General features: G+C 47.4%; 1 protein-coding gene across 1 annotated transcript in view; it reads right to left on the bottom strand.

The window, feature by feature from the left end:
* The window catches only part of Rhce (Rh blood group CcEe antigens), a 61497-nt gene extending 41196 nt beyond the window's left edge, over positions 1-20301 (bottom strand). The window contains exons 1-3 of the mRNA XM_023722538.1: positions 20154-20301; positions 10426-10612; positions 6481-6631 (exon numbers count right to left, since the gene is read on the bottom strand). Of these exons, the coding sequence (XP_023578306.1) occupies positions 6481-6631; positions 10426-10612; positions 20154-20301 (486 nt within the window). The remainder of the gene's footprint in view (positions 1-6480; positions 6632-10425; positions 10613-20153) is intronic.
* Positions 20302-21793: the final 1492 nt, after the last annotated feature.

Below are 21793 nucleotides of genomic sequence, written 5' to 3'. Positions count from 1 at the left end.
TGTCTGCTTCTTGTACTATGGATAACCACTAAGAAGATAACAATGTACAGTGTATTGATTATCAAAACTGTCCTATTATTCAGCTTTGAAGCTGTCTCATTCATATTTATTTCTCAATAAAATTTTAAAAAGTTTTAAAAAAATGGAAACTGAGAGAGAACACTGTTGTTTCTGCAGAGTGTGGGACCTAGAAATGAAAGAACAAATGAAAGTGTAGGAGGAGAGAGGACATATTTTCCACTAAAGACAAAGTTCATATACAGAGAGGAACACAGCCAAAAGGGGGAGAGCAGGATCTACCTGGGATCAGCCTCTTCCTGAGTCTAGTCACAGCGTCCTTGGAGGTCCTTATACTAAATTCCTCTCATTCTCCCTAAAAAAACCCCAGTGACATTTTCTTCCCTGGAATCAAGAAATTGTGACCAATTTTTACATTAAGTAGAGATAAAAAGCAGAAAAGGAAAGTGTGCTGATGTGATCTATAAGCCTATAGTGATATAAATAAACAAAAAGATGAATGAAGGAATGGAGAAGAGAAAGCTCTTTCTTACAGAATGCCAGCTAATAGTTTTAAAAGAGAAAATAGAATTAGAAAATCAATGCTGGCCACAGTCATGGTACTGATTGATTTGGGCAAGAATCAATGGATGCTAAACTAAGGGATGAAAGTTTGATGAGAAATAAGATATTTTAAGAAATCATCTTCCCACAAAATGTTTATTAGTCACAAAAGGGAAAATGGCAACTTTACAATGGAAAGATCCTGGCAGAGTCACCTTAACCGAGTGATCAAATGACACCCAGAAGTGGACAAAGTGACAACGCATCTCCTGACGGGATGCACAGTACTAGAAGGACAAGCATCACTTTTCTGGAACTCCTGCCCCAAATGCACACCCTTTATCTAACCATGAGGAAATGGTAGACAAGCCCACGTGCTACAAGATATCTGGCTTGTAATTTCAAAACATGTCTAGGCCATGAGAGATCAGAGAGCTAACCAACTGGTCCAGATGGACAGGGTATAAAAAGACTTGAGAACTAAATGCAAAGGGTTATCCAAGGCCAGAATCCTGCCAGACAGGATATTATTAGAACAGCAAGTGGAACTCAAATATGGCAATAATATTGTCTCCATGTTAATTTCTTCATTTTGTTAAGAAATCATTCATTCTCTTGTATAACAGAATGCCTGTTTTAAGGAAATATCCTGAAACATTTAGAGGCTAAAGGAAAGCCCAGTATAAAGTTTTCTTGTCACTTCTCCAAGTAGCTGTAGCCACCAGCACTGTTGTCCAGGCTGCACTGACCCAGCTGCTTCCTGGTTTCAAAGATGGCGGCACCTGCCCTTTGGCTTTTCTCCATTGCTTTTCCGAGGTGTGATGTTGGTCTGTACAGCTCCTTCCCTCCATGTTCCTTGATCCTCTCTCCTACATGGTAGTTCTGCCCCTCACTGCCATCAAACCTTAGACCTGTCATCCCAGTAAATGGGCCACCTCCAAAAAGCCACCGGGTAACAACCGCTGGGTCCTCTCTGTCAGCTTTCTTCCTTACATCCCCACTTCAGCACCAGCCAACCAAGCCTGATGATGATGCGGAGGATGGAAAATGAGGCATGCCATGACACGCATCCATGCTAGGCGCTGTTTCCAGTGCTCTATCCACCTGCTGAATCCGCACAACAGATCTAGGTATGGATATTCTTCTAATCTCCAGTCAGCAGACAGGGAAATTAAAGTACAGAGAGGTCAACTAAGGTGCCCAAATCGACTCTGCTGCTGCAGGCTAAGCTAAGATGTGAACCCAGGCTAACCGGCACAGAATCAGAAGAAAGTTCTCGTGCCTACTATCCACGGTCACATTCTCACTCCTTCTGACTCCATGGCTCACTGCTGTGTTTCCTCCCTTGAAGACAGCCCCTTGGGTCTCTCTTGGTCTCTGGGTTCTCTCTGAGCAATATCCCAGGCAGGGCACCCTCACCCTGAGCGCTAGCGCCCGCTCTGCATCTACATGACCTCATGCCCCAGAAGGCCCGCTGCGCCTCTCTGATCTGCTCTGTCTTCTCCCCGGCTACAGCCTGCCATTTCTCACCTCCTCTCCCCACACTAAGGCTCCTGACTTAGCCCTGTGTTTCTCTAAGAAAATGCAAGCCATAAGTGGAAAATTTTCTCCCTGCCAGAGAATGTACCTGTGATGCCCACCCTAATCCCACCAGGCCACCCAGCCTCTGCCCTCCCTCTCAAAGGCATCCAGCCTAGAAGCTTCCTTCCTTTCGCCAACTCAAAGATTTGGCTTTTGCAATTCATCTTTCTGCATCGTTAGTTTATTCTAAGTGGTAGATGGACATCACCTATCTTAAACAAAATCCCCTGGCACCTACTCCATTTTTCTTCTCCCCTTTAATATAAAATCCTTGGAAGAGCATCTTCTGAGCGCTGTTGGCTTGGAGCACGGTCTCCATCTCCACACTCTGATTTTCCAGCAGTCAGGCCTTTGCTTCCCTGCACTCCCTAACCTGCCTGTCAAACTCTGCTTGCCTCCTCTACTAGTCACTCTCCAGCCTGCATCTTGCTTGTCCCTTCTGCAGCATCTGATCCAGCTTAGGCGCTCTCTCCGCAGGTCCACCAGAACCCCACCTTTCCTGGCTGTCCCCCTCTGGCCACCCTGCAGGCATCTTCACTGGTTCTTCCACCTGTCCTCATCTAAGATTTTGCACGTAGATCTTGGTGCCCAGACTTCTACACACCTTTATATTCACTCCCTGGGCGATCTTCTCCAGTCCCATGGCTTCAAACACTATCCTTACCTGAAAACCTCCCAACTGGAGAGCCCGGCCCTACCTTTCCACTAACCCTCAGACTTGGACATTCCACTTAGTGTCTCTACTGGTGGTGGCCAACAGTACACATGGGGACCCTAAGTGCTCCATGTTTAAAACTGAGCCCTGGATTTTTTTCTCCCAGCTCTATAAGGTGTGATTGAAACATATAGTGAATGTATGTATTTAAAAAATTATCATAATAGAAGACCTATTGTCATTAATTCCTCCTTAAAATACTCCCTCCCCACCTTGAACACATTTAGCCCACTGTTTTTGAGTAGCTTTAGAAGGTGTGATTAAAAAAAAAAAATACAGTGAATGCCGCTGCCTAGTGCCATCGAGGAGAAAGGCAGGCTCGTAAAGACATTGTTGTGTCCTCATCTACGTTATTAGCTGGATCTGGTACCATGTGACTTCTTGCTCTTTTCCCAAAGTCAAAACAACAACCAAGGCTGGCGACATAGCTCAGCAGTCTAAAGCGCCTGCTTAGGCAAGCATAGGCAGCTGCAGGAGACAGTGGTTCAACCGATCCCTGGCACTGCATGTGGTGCCAGCCCCGCCCTCAGGATGCACTGAGACAGCCAAAAAAACCCAATCATGTTTTGAATTGATTCAGGACATGAAGACAGCCACACATTGCAGCTAAAGATACAATAAAGGACTTCCAGAACTACTTCAGAAAGCGGTAAGAACAATGGGATACGGTGGTCCCGGGGAGATAGTGCAATAGAATAAGCACTTGCCTGGCAAGCACAAGGCCCTGGTTTCAATCCCTCGTACTGCAATAAATAAATAAATAAATAAATAAATAAATGCAATGGTAACCATTCTGGGATTAATAAGAAATTATTTTTTTAAAAAATGGGATAACTGGGCCGGGGAGATGGCTCAGTAGAATAAGCGCTTCCCTGGCAAGCGCAAGGGCCTGAGTTCAATCTCCAGTTCCGCAAAAAGAAAAAAAATGGGATAACTGCAAAGTGAAGAGGAGTAATTTGAGGGGCATGAATGGCATTGAATTTTTTTTAAATTTAAAACATTAGGGCCAGCCAGATAGCTCGGTGGATTAAAGCTTCTGCTTAGGCAGGCACAAGGCCGGGGGTTCAATCCTAGGTGTGCTGTATTGGCCCCGTCCCCAGGGCATGCTGAGACTGCAATTGAGACTGGCTGTAGTGCGGTACTCGCCTGTAATCCCAGCAGCTTGGGAGACTGAAAACAGGAGGATCACTACGAGTCCGATCTGTGTAGTGAGACCCTTGTAGACCCTGTACTAAATACATAAAAAAGAATTAAAGCATTCATTACATTTTCTGATTACACTTTGTAGTCTGTCCCTAAGTGGTCTGCCTCGGCAAACAGCACTACCATCCATCCAGCTGTTCCATATCAAAACCTTGGAGTCTCTTTTGACCTTTTCCTTTCCCTCACACCCCCTTGTGAAATCCATCAGCAAATCTGTTGATTTTTGCCTGCAAAGTGCAGAGCCCAGCCACCCTTCCCCGCCCCTAGCTGGCATCCCACTGTCTGGCTCACGCAGGGTCCACTCTCAGGTCTCCAGCACCTCACCCTTCCTTGCCCCTCCCCCTGCAGCCAGTGCTGCTTTAAAAACTGCAGATCACGTGACATCACATCACGTCTCTCCTGTGCTCAAAACCCCCATGCTTGTATTTTTCATGGTAAAATTCAAAGTTCTTATTAGGGGTATCAATTTAATAGCAGAGCCTTGTGCCTTTTGTTCTTTTTGAATACATACCTCATCTCACCGAATGAATCAATTACTCCTCCCAAGCCCTGTGAGGTCCTCATGCTACCTCAGATGCTGAACCTCTCGGAAGTTAGACTGCCCCCTCAGGGACTCTGCCCGGGACAGAGCTAGGACACAAATCTCAGGCCCAGTGCTTTCTCCTAAAGCAGGGAGGGGCACTGGGACCTCCCATGGGTTCTGCTGCTGTCCTGCTGTGCAACTGGGAGACAGGATTTTGCTAAATCCCCCAGTCTGGGCTCAAACCTAGAATTTTGCCTTAGTCTGAAATCACAGGGATCTGCCTCTAAGCTCGTCCTACTTAGTCTTTTGACAGTGTCTTCCACTGAAGATCACAAAAGTCACTGCTGACACACTGGTTTAAAAGAAGAGGGGCTGGTGAGATGGCTCAGTGGTCTAAAGCACCTACTTAGACCGCGGTTCAATCCCCCAGCACCACATGCCAGCCAGCCCCGCCCCCTGGTGGGCTGAGCTGGCCACACACACACACACACACACACAAATAAAAATAAAAAATAAATAAAAAATAAAATAAATAAAAGAAGATGCCCCAGGCACCTTGCTGGTATTGCAGGCAGCCAAGTTAGGTAGAAACATTATAGGCAGTCAGACAGGGCCAGGCCCTCAAGGAGACAAGATGGAAGACAAGGTGACTTTGCAACTGGGAAGAGACAGACACTCCCATATGGGCCACACCTCAAGACCAAGACAAAAAAGAGGAAGCACAGCTACATACTTCCCTAGGGATGGGCATTAGGGATTGATATTCTAAATAGGTATCAATCACCTTGAAAGAGCCCAAATGAGTCACTAGCCCAACCCCCAACAGGAAGAGACCCTGTCCCAAATTCATGCCTGCCTGCTACGTGACTCACTTCCCTATTTGGTCCTGGATTTAATTAATTTAACCTGAGCAATAGTGCTTGTAATCTCATTGATTGACCATAGTTTGGTCCCACCTCATGCCCACCTAAGCGAGTTGTCATGTTTTCTCCACCACCTTAGACCTGCCTCACCACATGGTTTTCCTCTATAAAAGTCCCTGGAAGAGACAGCTTCCCGGGGACCACCCACTCGGGCACCTGTCCCTCTCTCAGACAGGAGCTTTCTTTCTCTCAATAAATATAGTCTGCTTATGACCTCCGTTTGTCTCTAAATTCCATTCTTCGGTTTTAGAGAACTCAAACTTGTCCCAGGTACCTTTTAGGTTGGGAGATCAGTTTTTCTCCTTGTCCTTTGGAGGTTTCCCTGTATCACGGGCACCATGGCCAGCGGGGCTCTGGGAGCTCACTCTTCTCTACTTTTGATGCATACCATAATTACCTTCTGACTAGCATAGTCCCACAAGCTCATATTTTAGAAATCAAAGTCATTATTCAGCATAGATTACCTCATTTTTGCCAACCTCATTTGGGCCTGTTTTTTTTTTTTTTTTTTTTAGTACAGGGTCTATAGGGTCTCACTGCACAGATCAGACTCAGTAGTGATCCTCCTGTTTTCAGCCTCTCAGACGCTGGGATCACAGGCACATCGCTATCTCAGCATGCCCCCTGGGGACAGGGCCGGCAATGCACTCCAGGGATCAAACCCAGGTCTACCTAAGCAGAAGCTTTAATCTGCTGAGCTATCTGGCCTGCCCTTTATTTTGTTCTGTTTTGAGACAGTCTCACTATGCAATTCAGGCTAGCCTTGAACTCACTATGTAGCCCAGGCTGTCCTTGAACTCACAGTGATCCTCCTGCCTCAGCCTCCCAAGTGTTGGCGCCACAGGCACCCACTATCATACCTGACTCTGTTTTTATAACCTAAATCTTCACCCAGAGGAAGCAGTGGGTACCCACCCTCCCGGCTTCTCACCCCTCTTCTCCCATAGAGCCCCTCCAAGTCTCCCTCAACTCACATTGAAGAGTTCCTTGTGGGTCAACTTCATGGTGCCAAAAGCTGTCACCTCCACCAGCACCATCACGGACAGCTGTGCCAAGTTGGCCCTCCCCAGGACGGCGCCCGCCGAGATCAGCACTGACATGGCACTCATGGTGGCCAGCCGAACACTGGCAGAGAGAAGGAGAGCCCGGTGACCAGGAGATAGGATGCCTTTCATTCATTCACTCGCTCCTTCTACCAACACCTACCTGGCCCTTCTGAAGGCCCTCAGGAGAAAAAGACAGGTTTCTACCCCTAGGAGAGCCCCTCTGCAGTCCCGAGTGGCCTTCGCTCTGTCCCATATCAGGGTGACATCTGTGCTGAGATACAGCTTTGCACGCACTCATCCTACTGTGGCCACACCAAGGCGTCCACACATAGGTCACTGAGCTAAGGTCCCGCGGGGTCTGACACCCAGCGCGCTTATCTGTCCCTGTGCTCACAGATGCTCAACAGAGGGCGCTCTGCTCCTGCTGGCCACTGGGCCACTCCGCCTCCTCGCGCCTCCCCCTCCCCCCCTCTCCTGGCGCCAGAAGGGGACAGGTTTGGAAAAGTACAAGCCTGCCTTCCTCTCCTGGCTTTGCCACCTAAGCAGCTATTTAATCTCACTGTGCTTGTTGCCTTCTGCAAAGCAATAATGATAAGCCTACTTATCTCATGGGGGTGAGCGGGGATTCAAAGGAACAGACTCTGAATGTGTGTATTTGGCATCAAAACAGGCATGAAGAACCTATCGTGAGCAGAAGCTGTCATCACAGACACTATCACTGGTCCCTTTCTTCCCTTGACGAATGAGGATGGAGCATCTTCAGTGCGGGGGATTGGGAGGAGAAAATTATTTATTTTTCTCGTTCCTTTTGAGACAGGGTCTTGCTATGTAGTCCACAGTAGCTTTAGACTTACTATGTAGTTCAGGCTGGCTCTAAACTAGTGACCCTACTGCCTCAGCCTCTCCATTGCTAGGATTGCAGGTGTGCACCACCACACCTGCTGAGAAAACCCTCTTCAGCTGACATCTGAGAAGCTAGGGCTTTTCTCCCATAACCTTGTTAAGTCAGAATGTCTGTGCTGTCACAAAGGTAGGGTTGGGGAGATAGCTTGGCGGTCTAAGGGCCTGCCTGGCAAGTGCAAAGACCTGGGTTCGATCCCCAGTATCACATGCCGTGCTCTCCCTGTGCCAAGCTGGGCACTAAAACCAGGCATGGTGGCGCACACCTGTAACCCCAGTGCTGGGGAGGCTGAGATAGGAGGATCATTGTGAGTCCAAGCTGCATAGTGAAACACTGTACCAAATACATATACATATTAAAAAGGAAAAGAAAAAGAAAAAAAGTATTCAGAATAAAGGTTATTTCCACAGTTCATTGTGTCACACAGGCAGCATCTCTTGAGTGAGTGCTTGTTACACTGACAAAAGCTTAATTCCAAAGGATGTGAGTTACAGTGGTTTGTCACACCACAGGGGCTGGTTGGTAACAGGTAGGTGTGAGACTGGGAAGTACAGAGGACAGGAGACCAGACTACCTGGGTGGAGGGTGTGACTCAGCCCATTCCTAGCTGTGTGATCTTGGGCACATTACTTAACCACTCTGTGCCTCACTGCCTCTGAGGCCTCAGAGCAATGCCTCTGGAGCTGTTGTTAGGGCAAAACGAGTCAGTACATGTAAAGCACAACGGGGGGTTGGTTATTGCTACGTTTGTCTAGACAGAGGCCTCTGGAGCCTCTCAAAATAAAATTTAAAATTACCACTCAGGGCTGAGGCTCTAGCCTGCTAGTACAGTGCTGGCCTAACATGCATAAGGCCTCAGTTGACTCCCCAGGCTGCAAAAATAAATAAATAAAATTCATCTAGAAGTCCTTCAGCTTTCACTTTTTGTTTCAGTAATCATTTACTAAATTCTTCCTTTGTGAAGAAATAAAGGACAGAGCCCTAGCAGAGAGGCGCCTGGCCTGCAGGAACTCATGGCAGAGCCAATTTGGAGCCAGGTCGGGTGACAGTTTCCAGTGAGCCAGTGATAGAGGAGGCCTGGGTGCCACCCATCGGCCCAGCCTGTCAGCCAGGAGGAAGCTCATTATTCAGGTCTGGAAAGCCACTGGGACAAGGGATGGTCACAGCTAGGAGGACCCAGGTGGCCAGGGTGGGACAGGGGAGCTTGCCAGGGCTGCCAGTGGCGTCTGGTTTCCCTAGACTGAGTCAGATGCCAACAGTCCCTGCGCACGTGAGGCGGGAACAGCCCTGCTGTGCTTCCTGCTTGGCTTGGGTGACCTTATGCCAAGGCCGCAGAACACCAAACCAGGGCCACTAATGTTCAAATCCCTCCCGAGTCCCCTTTGTCACTTCCTAGGTGAATACCAGGGGTTTTTCAATCCCTGAAAAGCTTAGCTCCGAAAGTTTCAAAAAGGAAAAATGTGGGGAGTTCCCCCAACCTCAGCCACTGAGAAGCTGAGACTGCTTCATTTCATGACCACCCTGCAGTGTGTAAGAAAGGTCACAGAGGGTTAAAGCTATCTCTTGCACTAAGCTGTGTGACTTTGGCCAGGTGCCTTACCCTAGCCGAGCCTTCGTTTCCTTACCTGTATTTGAGGTTGGTCCCTACCTGGAAGAGTTAAAATATCTGTGAAGATTACAGTACAGTGCCTGGCTCACAGAGAGCTGATCAATAAGCAGTGCCTCAGAGGCTTTGGGGGTTACCATTGTCTGGGCAGAACAGAAATTCAAAGTTGGGTAAAAGTTCTTAAGATGAAACACTACTTAGTTCCTCCTATCAAATGCTAATGGCTTCCTAAAGTGTGTGGAATTCTTATCACTCAGATCAGCCTGAGCCCACATTTACTGGGCCCACAGGCTATTTCATACCTCTTCCCACTCATTGCCTAGGTAACCGCTCTTCTGACTTCTAGTACCAGGGTGTGATGGTTCAGTTTTGTTGGACTGTAGCATCACCTATCAATGCATCTAAGTGGATCAAAGCTAGTTGAAAGAAAATAAAGGTGTAGCTGGAGGGCTAGCTCTCTTCCACCATCACCTGAGGACTGACAGTCCTTACTTTTTTGAAGACAGGTCTCCCTGGGCTTAAGAAACTTTCATTTCTTTTCATCCATTTCTCTCTCACTGGCTCTCTCCCTCTCTCCCTCTCTCCCTCTCTCCCTTTATGCCTTACTAGGACTTGAACCCAGGGTCCTACACATGTTAAACATGCTGCCACTAAGCGACACCTGAGCCCTATTTTATTTTGAGACCGAGCCTTGCCAAGTTCACCGGTCTAGCCTCAAACCAAGATCCTCCCTCTCAGCCACCAGAGGAGTTGGGACTGCAAGCATTAGCCACTACCCCCAGCTCTTTCTTCATTTTATACAAACCTATGCTGATTGTGTAGCTTTACCAAAATCATAATAACTAAAAAGTAAGAAAGAAGCTAGAGAAGGCTGTAGATCTCAGGAGGTCTGATATCACCCAATTGAGGTGTCAGACACAAGATGAGATGCCTGGTTAAATTTGGCTATTACATAAATAATGAATATCCATTCTGTATCTGTGTATTCAAAGTGGTTGGGGTAGATATATAGTTGCATTGTCTTAATGAATAGAATGATTTGTTCTAATGGTGTTTGTAAATAGGATCACAAGTCCGCATCTTGTACAGCAATTAACCACTAAGAAGAATATATGCAGTGTATTATTTGTTGAAACTGTACTTCCGATTTGATTTGAAACTGTCTCATTGCTATCTGTTTATCAATAAAACTGTAGAAAAATAAATAAATAAATAAATAAAGAATAATCTTATAGAAGAAGTATGTCCTACATATTACATGGCATCAGTGCTAATAAGAGAGGAAGGAAGATAATCCCAACTCTTTCAGAATCTCAAGGACGCCCAATCCCGAAGGACTCAAAGCACACCAGCTGCCACTGGTCACCTGAACAGGTTGATGACCACCTTCCCGGGCAAGAGCTGGCTCAGGAAGCCATCCAGCAGGACTGCCCACTGCACGCCAAGGGCCAGCATGAAGAGGTTGAAGGCCACACTGCTCCAGCTGTGTCTCCGCAAATAGGACGTGAGGAAGCCGAAGCCAAGGGCTGCGATGATGGTCAGATCCTGGAGGGCTGCTCAGGGAAGAGGAAGGGCGCAGAATGGGAGGAAGCAGACAAGAGAGAGGGAATGTGAAATGAGAGTGCGCCCAGTGGCAGCTGGCAGGGACAGGCAAGGTCACTGAAGGGACTCGCCCAGTCACTTTGCCCCTTTGTGCTTTTGGGGTTTTTTCCCTCTGATGATGATGAGGCTAGCACCTCCCCCGCCTGCAGGGCTTAGGAGAGACTTAGGTGAGCTAAGGATGGCTAGGCTCTTCTGGCAAGGACTAGCCCATTGTGAGCGCTCAGGAAATGCGGTAATTATTGCTATTAATAAGCACAATGCCGTGCAGAGCATCAGGAACTGTGCTTAACACGTAGTTGGCACTCAGGAGTGGTAATTGCTGACTATTTTCAGAGATCAGGTTCAAACCCGTGGTCATGCTGGGGAGAAAATAAAGCCATACCAGCTGAGTGACTTGAGCCAGGTCACAGAGGAAAGAGGAGGCAGAGGCAGGCCTAGAGCTCCTGTTGGCCAAAAACAGCTCTGGCCCTTCTCTTGTTGCGGGGCACCTGGTGGACAACAGAACACACCAGCATCACCTGGTGCTATGGTTTGTGTCTAGTTGTCCCCCCAAAGCCTCGTGCAGTCATGGGGCAGACTTCTGGAGTTTGTGATTAACTTGTTTTGTTTTTTAATTTTTTATTTATTTATGTGTGTGTGTGTGTGTGTGTGTGTGTGGCCAGCTCAGCCCACCGGGGGCGGGGCTGGCTGGCATGTGGTGCTGGGGGATTGAACCGCGGTCCCTGCGCTTTGCTAAGCTTGTTCTAAGTAGGTGCTTTAGACCACTGAGCCATCTCCCCAGCCCCTGTGATTAACTTGTGATCTGCTGGGATCATGGGTGTGAGTGCTACACCCAGCCTGGGGCAGATTGCCTGAATGCCACATAAGGGAGACAGACTTGCTCTCTGTAGCCATTGTTGCTGCTACTTCTCCCTCTTTTGCTCCTTGCCACCGCCATGAACTGTTGCTCTCTGCCATGTGCCACCCTCCTTGGAGCCAGCTGAGTTTAGATTGAAACCTTCACTGGCTGTGAGCTAAATAAACCTTTCCTTCCTTCATTTTGGGTGTCAGGTATTTGTCCCAGCAAGGAGAGAAGAGTAACTGAGCCGCCTGGGTTGCCTTTGCTTTTCCTAAGCAGGGACTGCTGAGGCAGGGGAGTGGAAAAGGCATACCTGATGGCAGGCAGAGCCCAGCAGAAGAGAAAGAGGAGCACTGTTTTGGTTGGACTCCAGTTTTGAGAAATGATTAGCAGCCCGTGCTCACTGATGAACAAACACAGATTCAGATGAGGGCATGAGTGGTGTGGTCCTAATCGATCTAATAGCCTCTCTGAGCTTTAATGACAGCCTAGTTTTACTAAGCATTTACTATATGCTAACACTGTTTTAATCGCTTTACCCGGCCCATCTTCCTGTGTCCTCACAAGCACCTTTGGAGGCAGGCCCAGCCAGCATCACCATCTGACACATGTGAAAACCAAAGACAGCGGAGTAACTTGGCCTAGTTGGTAAGGCCAGGAATTTTCTTGTGCAGCAGGGAGTTACTGTGGATGGAATCCAGAGCCTTTGCACTGAACTATACTTTCAGCCTTTTTTCTTTTTCTTTTTTTTTTTTTTTTTTTTTTCCATTTTATTTTGAGATAAGGTTGTGCTAAATTGTCAAATTGCCCAGGCTGGGTTAGAACTGGCAATCCTCCTATCTCGGTCTCCCAGAGTGCTGGAATTCCAGATGTGCACCACCACCGTACGTGGCTAGAGCTAGGATTTTAACCTATACAGTCTCATGGAGCCTGGGGCATTACTTTCTATATTCTGCCGCACTCTGCCCTGTTCCTGTTTGCCTCTGCTGAATGGGAAAAATAATCAAATCCCTTCATCAGGCTGCCAGAGTCAAAAGATATGATACATATAGTGGCTTACAAGGGCACAGGTTAAAAAAAAAAAAAAAAGATTTAAAGAAAAAAAGGGTAAAGGTCATTTCTTAAAATTTATTTCATGTATTTAGTACAGGGTTTACAGGTTGTATAGGGCCTCACTACACAGATGGGACTTGTGATTCTCCTGTTTTCAGACTCCCAAGCGCTGTGATTACAGGCGTGCGCCACCACTCCCAGTCTCAATCGCCCTCTCTGTGTGCCCCGGGGGGCGGGGGGGTCAACACAGCACAGGGATTGAACCTCCAGCCACTGTGCTCTGCCTAGGCAGGCGCTTTAGTCCACTGAACTATCTAGCCAGCCTGTAAAAGTCATTTTATCAAGAAGAGACCAATTATTTTTACATAGGTATGAAGACCGAAGAGATGTTTTGAAGCATTTTTGGTTTTTTCTTCTCATAGATGTTGTCTCTAGATTTGGGAGAGTTTTACTTTCTTTTCTTTTCAGTGTTTACATTGTCTGCAACTAGTATACAGGTATTAAATAATTTCCTTTTTATTTTTTATTATTTTTTTAAAAAATATCTTTATTTGTGTGTGTGTGTGTGTGTGTGTGTGTGTGTGGCCAGCTCAGCCCACCAGGGGGCGGGGCTGGCTGGCATGTGGTGCTGGGGGATTGAAACGCGGTCCCTGTGCTTTGCTAAGCTTGTTCTAAGTAGGTGCTTTAGACCACTGAGCCATCTCACCAGCCCCAATAATTTCCTTTTTAAAGCATGGATCTTAAGTTCAGACAGTTCCATTTGGTCACAGTTCTGTAATTTCCTTTTAGGTTAAACTTTGCTAAATTGCTGACAGGTTTTTGACTTTTAAAATCATCCATTTGTGTGTTTCCACCTCATACCCTTGTATGTTTTCTACTTTTCTCATCAACTAAATAGGGACAATTTACCAGAGAGTGTTGGGAGAGCTGACAAAAACACTGCTTTGTTCAAGTGTTTGGTGCAAGGCCTGGCATGGGAAGAACATTCAGTAAAACACTATTCATCATCCTTATATTGATAAGCACCTCCCTACGAACTCACCTGCCTCTGGTCCCCAGACCCAGGTCCCCTCACAGCAAGAAAGCTCTTATTACTGAGACTCCTGGGAGTCACAGAAAGCTCTGTGATTAATGCAATCCCACAAAGTCCTGTCTATCGAAGACTATGCACACGCAGGGCCTGGCACACAGGACTTCGGTGAGGGTTGCTGTTCCCCAATCAACCTGGCAATACTGGGATGGAGGGAGCTGCCAAGAAACAAGCCACATAAACCTCCCTGCCAGGCGATCTGAGGACTTGAGGGGTGGGTGATGAGTGGGGATTAGGGAGGATTTGCTCTCTGCACCCTCTCCCCTGGCATAGGGTGGGGAGTGGTGAGGTGCTGGGACTGTTCCGTCTCCTGCAGGCATTGTCTTGTGAATGGAGGTGGGCTCAGAGTAGGCAGGGCACCCTGCAGAGGGGTTCCTCTTGGGATTGTTCAAAGGCCTTCAGGAGTCCAGCAAGAAATAGGGGTATAAAGGTGCCTTTGGAGTGGTGAAGCCTGTGACCCATTGGAAACTACACACCCCCGTTGAGATAGTCATATTCAACCTTTTGTGAGATGCTCCAGTTAAACAAAACTCAGCTTCCATTTGGTAGCAATGCTACATGCAAAGGGCCCAGAAATACTAAAGGTCCCATGGGTAGGAAGAGTCCTCCATTTTCCTCCCATTTTACCAAAGAGGACAGAGAGAGAGCTCATGCCTTCCTCAGGCTTGTACAGCCCCTACACTGGAATCCAGCTCTGAACTCCTCCTACCAGGCCGGTCGATCTCTAGCTGTTTTGCGTTTGTTTGTTTGTTTGTTTGTTTGTTTGTTTGTGAGACAAGGTCTTGTTACATAGCCCTGGCTGGCCTCAAATTTGTGGCAATCCCTCTGCTTCAGCTTCCAGAGTTCTGGGATTATAGGCATGCACCAACACACCTGACTCTTGGGTTGTTTTTTTTTTTTTTAATCTCATGGGGGTAAAGGAGCTTAGCGAAGTCTCTCCCACTCTCTGGCCCTGTTTCTTTCTCTGGAAACCACAGCAGTTGCACTTGATGCTCTCTGGGCCCTTAGAGTTCTGGAATACTTTGAGGAAGAGGATGGGAGGGTAGGGAGAGAAGAGTGATGGGTGCAGAGGTGGCTCTGAAGGTTAAGAAGTCAGAGGATGTGCAGGGGGTAAGGGAGCCCTCTGTCAGCCCAGTAGCTGCCCCATGCTGGCGTGGGAGCTCACAGCCTTCTTCCCAAGGCCTCGTGGTATCTGTCAGCAGGAGTCACATGAAAGCCAAAGCAGATAAGTTAGGGCAGCAGTTCCTATAAGTTGTCACTGAACTCATGCAAGTTTTCAACTGTCAGTGAACAGTGACATTTGCTTTCAAGATCCCTCTTTTCTTATCTGCTGCATCCTCCCACTTCCTGTCTCAGCCTCCTGGGGCCCCAAGAGCCCAGATGCCTTCTCACATCTCGTTCCCTGGCCGCCAGCCTCCCCAACTGCACTGCAGCCATATCAGCTGCTGGTCTCCAGTCTGATAAGCCAGCGGACTGGAAGGTGTTCAGGGATGATAAGGCATGTAGGTGCTGCAGGGGCCTCCAGGGACCAGGCCAAGGCAGGAACTCTACAGCCTAAGCCAGGCCTTGGGAAGGAGTGTGGGAAAGGCCTAGCCTTGGAGACAGAAGGTCTAAGCTAGGAGTGAGGCAGAGAGAAGTCCATCACTAGCATCACGGGAGTAGCGGGTGCACAGAGGACACCTCTGCTCACAGCCTCTCTCCACAGCAGCCTGGGTGCTGGGTACATGACCAGCCTATCTTCTACACAGAGAAAGGGAGCATAGAGAGCTGCTATCGTCACCCAGGTCACACAGCTGGTGAATCATGGCAGGAGGATTTGGACTCTTGATCACCTGGGCTTTACCACTATGCCATGTAGCATACACAGTGCAGCAGGGGAGCATAGGCCTCTGAGTCAGGATGTCAATCTTCAGAGCCTGGCTGTATCTCATCATCCAAGATTTCTCAACTGTAAAGGGGGCATGAAATGTGGCATGTCCTCAAAGGATTGCTGTGGGCATTGCTGGCTTGTGCAAATCACTATGCCCAGCCTTGGGTGCGTAGTGCCAATAAATACTGTACCCATGCCTGCCACGTATGAGCTGTGACTTCGGACAAGCTGGTTTCCTGTCCTGGCCTGATGTTCACTTGCAAAGTTCATTTGGATAACTACTGTTCAGCCTTTAACATCTATCCATAGGAGCAGTTACCCCTCTGGCCTGCTGCCCCCCTGGGATTCTAGATCCACCCCACCCACCCTGGCCACACCCCTGGCCTAAGCAATTTGAGCCCCAGGATCTCTGAAGTCCCAGGCTTTGGGCCAGGCCCCCACCCTGTGCTCCCCACTGCTTAGTAGCAGGCCCTCCACAGACTGGAGACCCCAGGAAGCCTCATGTTGCCTTCCTCCCCCACTATTCCCACTCACTCTCACCCAGCAGCATCCTGGGAAGAGAAAAAGATTTCATTTCCCAAAGTTGGGAGGTAGGAGGTGCCAGGGATTGAGTATTTGCACATCCCTTGGAAATCCTTTTTTTTTTTTTTGAGACAGTTTCACTGTGTAGGGAAGGCTGGGCTCTAAAATATCAAAATAAAAAAAGAAATAAAAAAGAAAAAAAAATTACTCAGAGGGCTCTTTAAAGCACATATTCCTAGACTCTTATCTCCAAAATTTCTGATCAGTAGGTCCCAATAAGTTCCCGGTAATCATAAGCATAACCCTAACCCTAAACCACACTTATAATAAGTTCTAGAAAGTTCCCAGGGGATGCAGAGGCAACCGGTCTGGGATCACATTTTGGAAACTACAGATCCAAGCAGTTCTAAAGGTGCTTGTGAAGTTGGCAACTCTGGAATTATTTAATACTTAAATCTATCCAGAAACTTCCTGCATGCATTCAGAATGCCAATCTCAAATCGCAGTTTTGGAAGGTCTCTGGAGCCTGTGGGGGTGGGTATTGGAGCACTGTTTCTTCACATTTATCATGTAGCAATGAATGGCAAGTTTTTTGTTTTTTAATGTATTTAGTACAGAGCCTACAGGGTCTCACTACACAGATTGGACTTGTAGTAATCCTTCTGTTTTCAGTCTCCAAGCACTGGGATTACAAACTTGCCCCACCATACCCAGTCTCAATCCCTGTCTCAGCATGCCCTGGGGGATGCAGGGGATGGGGGGGATGGCATGCAGAAAATCAAACCCTGATCTCTTCATCTGCCTAAGTAGGTGCTTTAATCTGCTGAGCTATCTAGCTGGCTCAAATTTTCTTTTCTTTTTTTTTAAATTTGACAGCTATGGAAAATTTTAAACATAGAGAAAATATCGTAAAAAAAAAAAAAAAAGAGAGAGAGAAAATATTGTAGTGATCCCTTATACCCATTTCCACTATGGATCTGATCTTGTTTTATTGTCTTTACTTGTTATTTTCTTTTGCCATAGAGAAATTTCAACATGCTTCCATAATGGATAGAGCTTTTGAAATGCCACCGTATTTCCATCACGCCTATCAAAATTAGCAATCATTCCTGTATATCATACAGTATTCATGTTGCATTCAAATTTCCCAATTGTCTCCAAAATATCTTAGAATTGGCAGGCATGAATAGTCGATTGTCATTTACATAGATTGGATTAGATGACATGGATTGACAGACTGAGTGACCTCAGTTTAAATCACCTTCATAAAGTAGAGGAGGGCTTAATCTACTCCTTCAAAGAGAAAGAGATTGGAGGCAGAATGCTAATGGCAGCTGTGTGAAAATAAGAAGAGGACAGAGCCATGCTTCTCCTGTGCAAACTCTTTGCCAATCATATTCAAAGTTAAAAAATGTCAATCCAGGGTCATGGAGATAGTTCAGCAGCATACACACCTGCGTGGCAAGCTCAAGGTCCCGAGTTCAATCCCCAGTACCGAAAAAAACAAACAAAAAAAAAAGTCAGCCCAATAAGATCTGACCAGAAATCAACCAACGTGATTTGTAACCATCAAGAAGATGCTGAAGGGGCTAGGGAGATGGCTCAGTGGAATAAGCGCTTCCCTGGCAAGCACAAAGGCCTGAGTTCAATCCCTGGTTCCACAAAAAAAAAAAAAAAAAGAAGATGCTGAGGAATGGATTTGCACCCACTGTCATCAATGGCACCAGGGGAGCCCACTGACACTATTGTATTTCCGTTTGATCTCCTTTAAATTTATAAATTTGTATGTATTAAAATGTCCCTTACATCCTTTCTTCTTTTTCATTAGGTGAGGTCTCACTGTGTGGCCCAGGCTAGCCCTGAACTTCTGGGCTCAGGGGAGCTTCTGCCTTAGCCTCCCAAGTTGCTGGAACTACAAGCACAGCCTGTAATGGTTGATGCTCCGCTTAATGTACAAAAGATGGTACACATGGTACTTGAGGTTAATATAGAAACATAAAGCATGCTTAAAAACTGGTGTACATAATCAGCAGTTTGAAGCCTGGTCAGTACTATAAGACAACTTTCATACTGCTGTCAGGCCCCAGGCTCTGACCCTGTCCCATGCCCTTCATTAGCCTGGAGTGGCTTTTTCTGCAACTCAAACTCAAGCTCATCCTATGCCATCTGCTGCCAGGGCAGCAGAGCAGAGATTAAACTCCTTCCCCAACCTCCTGGGTCTACCACCACCTGCTTCCCTCTTCAGCTTCCAGCCACACCGTGCTGTTGAACTGTGGCCCAGTCCACCCCATTCGTGTACACACATCGGAGCTCCTGCTGGACTCTCGCTCCTTTCCCAACTCCCAGTGAGCTGTCCAGACATGGCTGGACAGTCTCCTCCCTCCAAAAGCCCTCCCAAACGCCATCATCTTCCCTGCCAGTCCTCCTCTGTGCCTCTGTGCTTCCCTCCAAAGTAAGTGTCTTTTTTTTCTCTTTTTATGAATTTAGTACAGGGTCTACAGGGTCTCACTACGTAGATAGGACTCATAGTGATTCTCCTGTTTTCTGCCTTCCAAGTGCTGGGATTACAAGCCCGTGCCTCAATCACATCTCAGTACACCAGTATGCTATTCCATACCGGGGACCAAACCCTGGCCACAATCCCCAGCTGCTGCGCCCTGCTGAAGCAAGGGCTTTAGTCTGCTGAGCCATCTGGTCAACCACAAAGTGAGCTTCTGAGGAGACTATAAAACTATCTGAGCAGCAGGGTGTAGGGCGAAGCGCACAGGCCCTCAGGCCAATCTGCAGGTTTGGATCAGTGGTTCCTATACCCATGGGTTATGCGAAAAAGTCATCTTGCTGTAAAAAGAGGCCATGAGACACAATGGTTAAGTGCATGGAAATGAACACCAGGCTGTCTAAGTTCAAAGCGGCTCTTCTATTGCTAGCTGAGTGACCCTGGGCAAGTCACTAGTTCCCTTTGAAAAACAGAGGTGCTAATGAAGCCTGTCTCACAGGGTTGTTGTGAGAGCTCAAAGTGATGCATTTGGAATAGGGTCTGGTACAGAGTAAATGCTCAGTAAATAGCAGTTCTAATCGTCTTGTGCCTGGACCTCACATGGGATGTAAGAACTGTCTGAGAGGAGGAACAGATGAATACACTGAATTGGAATGGATATTGGATTGGATTTAGAAGAATTACAGTAAATTGAAATGCAGTAAAATTACAGCCAGATCTTGCTTGTCTGCCACCAGCTCGTTAAGAGGTGTAGGATTCCCTCCTTCCATCATTTCTGTCCTAAGGACCTCTGCAGGAGTTCTGGGATGTCTTCCTTCTTTTTGCATCCAGTTAACTAGTCCATTCACTGAAGAGTGGGCCAGGGCACAATCAGGATAAGACTCGGCCTGCACTTTGTGGGTATCCCCTAAGGAGACCTAGCCGTTACTATCACAAGCAACTGATCAGCCCACTGAGATGGTTGGGATGTAGCTCCTTTTTTTTTTGGCAGAACTGGGGATTGAACTCAGGCTTTTGCACTTACCAGGGAAGCGCTTATTCTGCTGAGCCATCTCCCCAGCCCCTGTATATCTATTTTTGTAAAAGCCAAGTTGTACCACTGTGGACATCTGTCTGGGTATAGTTGTTCTCCTCACAGTCTGGGGATATTTTTAGCTGCACATAAAATAACCAGCCTCCTGTCCTCCCCATTAGCCATTCCTCTGGTTCACATCTGCATACAGAGTGCAGCCTTCTCAGGCCCTCAGTGAGAAGCAAGCAGGGCAGAATGGGCAAAGGAGTACATGAAAGAGCAAGAGAAAGCCCTCCTCCAAGAGAAATGATGTACAGCTAAAGAGAAATGGAAGGAGAAGCAGAGACTTCTGGGAAGGATTTTGGATCAATTTGGCATAGGGAATTTGGGGTACACAGGAAAAGAAGGGCCCTGGCCTAGCACTGACAAATTCCAGCAGGCTTCACAGGACAAGTGATACCCAGGCTTCTCCCAAAGGAATGCTTATGCTGTTGGCTGGGTCTTGGAGTGAGCTAAGGAAGAAGAAGGGGAACCCGTGGCAAGGAACAGCAGTGCCCTTGAGAACCTCAGGGCCCCCTGCCCCCACCCCTCATCCCCAGGGAACTCTCACCTTGATAGGCACCTAAGAGCATCTTCTGATCCTTTGGAGAGGGGTCATAGGAGGTGAAGAAGAAGAAGAGGACAACGAGAACTGCCTCCACTGCCAAGACCCACCAGGGCAGGCAGCAGCGCACATTCCGAGGGTAGTTAGAGCCCATCCTGTCCTCTCTGTACAGCTCCTCACGGCCAGCGCCAGGCTCATCCGCCTCCCCACACTCCCTTGAGGGAGCGCCAGGGGAGACACCCGCCAAAACCTTATCTCAGGCCACAAGGCTGGCTCCGCTGGCCTGTCTGTGCAGTTAACCTGAAGCTGAAAGACCAACACGGGAAGGGAGAGGAGATGTGTTCATTCCGGCATCTTTTTTTTTTTTAAAAATTCCGGCATCATGCATTCATCCAACATATAATATCTGTGTTCCTACTATAAGTCCTTCCTGTGCTCAATTTCAGGGAGGGAATTCTGTTCACTCCACACCCAGACATTGTAACTGTCCTTTCCTCACGATTTAGTTCATCTTCACCAGTCTTTGCTTTAAAGGTAGGGAGTGGCTAGGGATGCAGCTCAGCACAATACCTGCCTTGCAAAAACAAACAACAAAAACAAAAACACCAAACAAATCTGCCTTACATAAGTGAGACCCAGGGGGCCTCCCCGGTAGCTCAGTTCTTTAAGTGGCTGCTTCAACATAAGTGAGACCCTGACTGAGTTCCATCCCAATGGATATGGCCTCTCTGGATCTTAATTTCTTCATCTATGAACCAAATGATGACATCCTCCTGGGCATTCCAAGACATCTCTAGTACATAACCAACAGCTTCTGCTCCCAATCCTTGTCAGAGTCCTCACTGCTACATGAGCAGTCTGTTTCCCTGAACAGGTACAATGGCCAATAAAGTGTCCACTCGTGTGGAGCCCAAATTTACCTGCCTCTGCTCCTAGCCTGGCTTTGTGCTCTGAGTCCACACGTTCAGTGTATACTCAGTAGCCTGCGGGCTGGGGCTAGCATAGAAGTAAGAACATTTCAAAGCCTTTTACCCCTCCTTTCTTGGTGCTTATTAAGAACAGAACTGCTGTTGGTTCTGGCCCTAGGAGAAGTCAGTTACACAGTCAGGACTAATCTCAGACTCCCTAAATCCCTGCCTTGGGAAGGGACGCTGAAGCAAGCAGCCTTCCTCAAAAGCACTGTGGTATTTTATGCCCCAGGCAGAGTCCTGGCTGCTTTGTGAGAAGTAGCCAGAGATGGGGCCAACTTCCAGCCCAGGGCTGGATCAGAAGCCCTCTGGGGGGTTTTACTAGAGCCAAACAGAAGTCTCCTTTCTCTTCCCCATTTACCACTGCAATATACATTGAAATGTATAGGTCATTTTAAATGGGTACCTAAGCAGTCTTGGGAGGGCCTGTCTGCATCTTCCCCAGTACTTAGTATGATACTTTCCCCCATTCACTCATTCTCATTCAACATGTTCTTGCCAAGGACTCACTGGGTGCTCTGTTATGAGGTAAGACTTATTAAATTTTTTTTTAATGCTTTATGGTATTAGGGAATGAACCCAGAATCTTCACAGTGAGCTACATCCTTACCCCTTTTGATTTTTTACATTGAGACAGGGTCTCCGTAAGTTACTAAATTTCCCAAGCTGGGTTTGAAT

Source organism: Octodon degus, unplaced genomic scaffold (assembly GCF_000260255.1).
Source record: "Octodon degus isolate 3935 unplaced genomic scaffold, OctDeg1.0 scaffold00092, whole genome shotgun sequence".
NCBI lineage: Eukaryota > Metazoa > Chordata > Mammalia > Rodentia > Octodontidae > Octodon > Octodon degus.
The sequence above is the reverse complement of the archived record's forward strand: the minus strand, read 5'-3'. Positions and strand labels throughout refer to the sequence as shown.